Raw genomic sequence first — 4179 nt, forward strand, 5'->3', positions numbered from 1 at the left:
ATTAGATGTTTCTTATCATGTATACGTTGTGATGACTAATGTTTATGATAAGATGTTACTAACAATTGTTTGAGTGTGGTAGGAGACAACAATGATGCATAGGTGTGTGAGGGGATAGTGATTCTAATTGGGTTATTGAGTACAACTCATATTAAAAATTAAATTTATCAATATTGTGAGTGTGTGTGTGTGTCTATATATATATATATATATATATATATATATATATATATATATATATATATATAGATATATATAGATATATAGGATGTAGGAAGAAGTTATGTGTTTGCTAAATGATTCACATATGGGTTATGGAGATGTATAGAACGCATTAAAAATTTTTTGTAGGGGTGGAGGGTAGCATTTTTTACTTCACCCGCTAACATTCCAACCATGTCTTGGGTTGGAAGGTTGTGAATCATCATCTTGATGTTACGTGATGTTGTGACGGTTGGATTGTATATTTAGTCACTCATAAGGTTTCATTGAATAACATGCATCAAGGAATACACTTTAATTCTAAGTGACCATTAGCATCCTAGAAAACAACATCCTACAAATTGTCTCCATTGTCATATATATGTTCCCCTCAATTAGTTATGAATACTTAAAGGGGAAGTGTTGTCGCACCCTTAGACCCGCAATGATATTTATTGAAGTGAAAAGTCAACCTAGAACCATTGGTATTGGGAAACATAAGGATACTTGAGGGGCAAGAATTTGGCACCCTTGGAACTATGGGAATAATTCTTAAACAACATAATGGATTTGACACCCTTATCATTTGTAAAACGAAGGATACTTGAAGGGAAAGCGTTATGGAACGCATAGAACTATGGGAAGAGTTCTTCAAGAGCAAGGTAAACTAGGAGCTCTCGATATTATTAAGAAGAAATATACTTGAATTGAAAGTGTGTTGAAAAATGTCAAGACTTTGCAAAAGCACCTAAGTCAAAGAGTTCGCGTGAAAGTGAATTCTATTTGAAAATTAGAAAAAGCTTAGAAATGGGGATTATTGAGGTTGGAATTAAATCAAATATTTAAAAAATGAAGTGACAAAATCCTATCTTGATGAAGTATCCTAGTTATCCTAAAACATGTGGGGAGAGTATACTAAATTGGAAATAACAATAATAAAATTTTGAGTTATAATAACTCTTAATGGGGACTAAGCATGAGATAAAAATGGTCAATAGATAAATTAATAAAAATGGTATTGAAGAGAAACCTTCATGTGAGAAAACATAGAATTGAGATTAAGAGAAAACTAAGAAAATAAAATAATAAATAAAGCATATTAAAAGAAAATAATAAAATAAAAGAAGATACATAAAATAATAAATAATAGAAGTTAGAGGAAAATAATAAATATAAACAATTAAAAATAATAATAAAATAAAGGAAGTTACAAGAAAGTAATTAAGAAATATGAAGATTAGAAAAATAAAAATAAATAAAGGAAGATAAAAATAATTAAAAAATAAAGGAAGTTAGAAGAAAATAATAAAAAAACAGAAATTTAAAAAAATAATAATTAATAAGGGATGTTAAAAGAAATAACAAACCAAGAAGGCTAGAAGAATAATAATCAAATAAGGATGTCTAAAGAAAATAGTAAAGATGGATAAACGAAATAATAAAATAAGGGTGACTTATAATAATAATAAAATAATAAAATAAGATAAATTTGAGATAATAGTTAAAGGAAAATCAAAATTTAAAACCAAGTTATGAAAGGATTATCTTAAGTACCATATGTTGAATGGGTGTTTTGATGTTGAATTATTTTATTTGTTAGTGTATAAACCTTATTTTGAGTTTAGTGTGTGGAGAGTGTTTTAATTTAAGTGGGAACTTCTTGGGCTAGACAACCCACCTCTACATTGCTACTTATCCATCATTGTTATAGCGAAATTAAAACTGGGGGTTGCTACTTATCCATCATTCTTATAGCCCCATTACAACTCGGGGGTCTGTAGGGAAGAAGTGTACTAAAGGAGTAGATTGAGAGATTAATTGGTGAGTCAATTACATTCAACAAAGCTTGATGCAATGATGGTAACAATTCCAGATCTACATCAACATAACTCAACCCAACTTAAAATTCTTTAGTCAAATCCTTAAATGATAGCAAATACATTTACTTCCATTAATATATTCCTTATATTAATGTTTGATATTTATATGAGTAATTTAACTATTTAATACTAACAATAAATTGCATGAGTTAATTGAGTGATGATACTGTAAAAAATTGTAGATACAATATATGGTAAACAATAACACATGTTTTTAGTTTTCCTATGTTAAAAGTGTTAGGGTCAATTGGATGTAGGTAGTACATTCATTTTGTGGATTTTTCTTTTAAAAAAATTGTTATTTTTTAATAAAAAGTTTAAGCCATAAAAAAGATTAACCATGTTTTATTATTATAAATATTTTTGTTTCTGTCAAATTTCATATAATATTTAATCTTTTTGAAAAGATAGATAAGAATAAAGAAAATAAAAATTTAACATATATAAAAGTATTATCTTTATATAAAACAATTATTGTATATAATTTGTGGTATTTATAAATATAAAAATAAAAATATAAAATAATACTATAAAACTCTATTTCCAAAAAAAATATAACAAACTTTATGAATTATCTATTGAGATGAAAGAATTAATAAATTAATTCTTTGATGTTAACCTATTTATATAATATTAAAATGAAACATTTACAAAATAAAATAAAATTATAACACACTTTGTGAGCTATCTATTTACATGAAAAAATTAATAAATTAATTCTTTAATGTTATCCTATTTCTATAATATTACCATGAAATAAACAAAAAATAAAGAAATACATTCAATTATTTGAAAAAAAAAAACCATAAAACTACATATTCATATATCATATTTTGTATGAAATTGTAAATCAAAACACCCCAACTATTCGCTCATATCTAATATTCGGTACGAAATTGTAAATTAAACACCCCCCATCGTTGTCCTAGAAATAATGCAAAGCCTAATTATCTTTTCTCTTTTTAAAGTTCTTATAGCAGTATGAATCTTATATCCAAATAAAGTAAGAAATTCTCCACCCACATCTTCATATATATAATTGCATCCGCACACCATATTATTGGCTTATTCCGATTAAAACAAGAATGACTATAAATTATATTAACTACAAGAATAAATCTTACATATTAAATATTAACACTCCTGAAAGCCTGATTTCTCACATTTTTCACTAGTGACCTTCGTTATCTGGTGAGGCAAGACGGGAAGCGATGGCAGAATGATACATAGCGTCATGAAACGTAGAAGTATCTCGAAGGTTTTTCCTCAATAGTTTTGCCTTCTCTGGAGTCAAGCGTCCCCCTAGAGACTTGGAACGCTTAGGTTGAACTTCCTCCATTCCTTTTTTATCATCATTTGAACCCTTATCAATGGCTTTGCCTTTTGTTTCCGATCCGTTTGTGTCGTCGTTTGCCCATAGCTCCTGATCAGGCTGGGACCAGCCAAAGAGAGGTAGCCACCATTTCATGTCACATCTCTCGTCAATATGTGAAAGCGAAATAACATCATCTCCTCTTCCTCTTCTCTTTGCCCCCACATCCTCATTGTCTGAACAAACTGATCCATTATTGCTCTTCTTGGAGGAGCTGCATTCCCATACGGAAATCCTGACAGAAGAGCCACCTCCAACTTTGGCGGAAAGAAAATTCTCACCGCGGCAGAGAGCCGTTTTCTCAGAGAAGGGCCCGCACTCCAGAATTCCACATGAAATAACAGCCATTAAAGCAAACCAGGCCAAATAGCAAAAAATCAAGCTAGAAAATAAATTACTCAGTCCAATGAAGGCTGGCAATCTCGCTCTATAAACCAGGTGGTATAGTAGAGAAAATGAGAGAAACTAAATTACTCGGTGCAAATGAAGCACAACAATCAATAAAACCATGTATGCAGGACTTCTATTTATATACCTAGAATGTGCGGTGATACCTTTATGATTGCCCTAATATATACTTAAAATATCTGCCCATAACTTTCATAATTTTCAATGCAGGAAGTTTACACGAAGCTGAGGATCCCAGCCGGTTTAGTTGAACTGTAGATGACAGCGCGTTGAAAAAGACGCGGAAACACGTGTAAGAAAAGGTTTGTCGTTAGGCTG

At 29.9% G+C, this 4179-nt stretch overlaps 1 protein-coding gene across 1 annotated transcript; it reads right to left on the bottom strand.

The window, feature by feature from the left end:
- Positions 1–3088: 3088 nt before the first annotated feature.
- LOC149208163 (uncharacterized) lies at positions 3089–3978 on the bottom strand. The gene has a single exon (XM_089394015.1). It carries the CDS (start codon positions 3799–3801, stop codon positions 3253–3255), a length of 549 nt encoding a protein of 182 aa, XP_089250141.1. The 5' UTR covers positions 3802–3978; the 3' UTR covers positions 3089–3252.
- Between the last annotated feature and the right edge of the window lie 201 nt (positions 3979–4179).

The sequence above is a fragment of the Pinus tabuliformis genome, chromosome 1_2, assembly GCF_031772625.1.
Source record: "Pinus tabuliformis cultivar Carrire ecotype Pingquan chromosome 1_2, CPIR1, whole genome shotgun sequence".
Lineage (NCBI taxonomy): Eukaryota > Viridiplantae > Streptophyta > Pinopsida > Pinales > Pinaceae > Pinus > Pinus tabuliformis.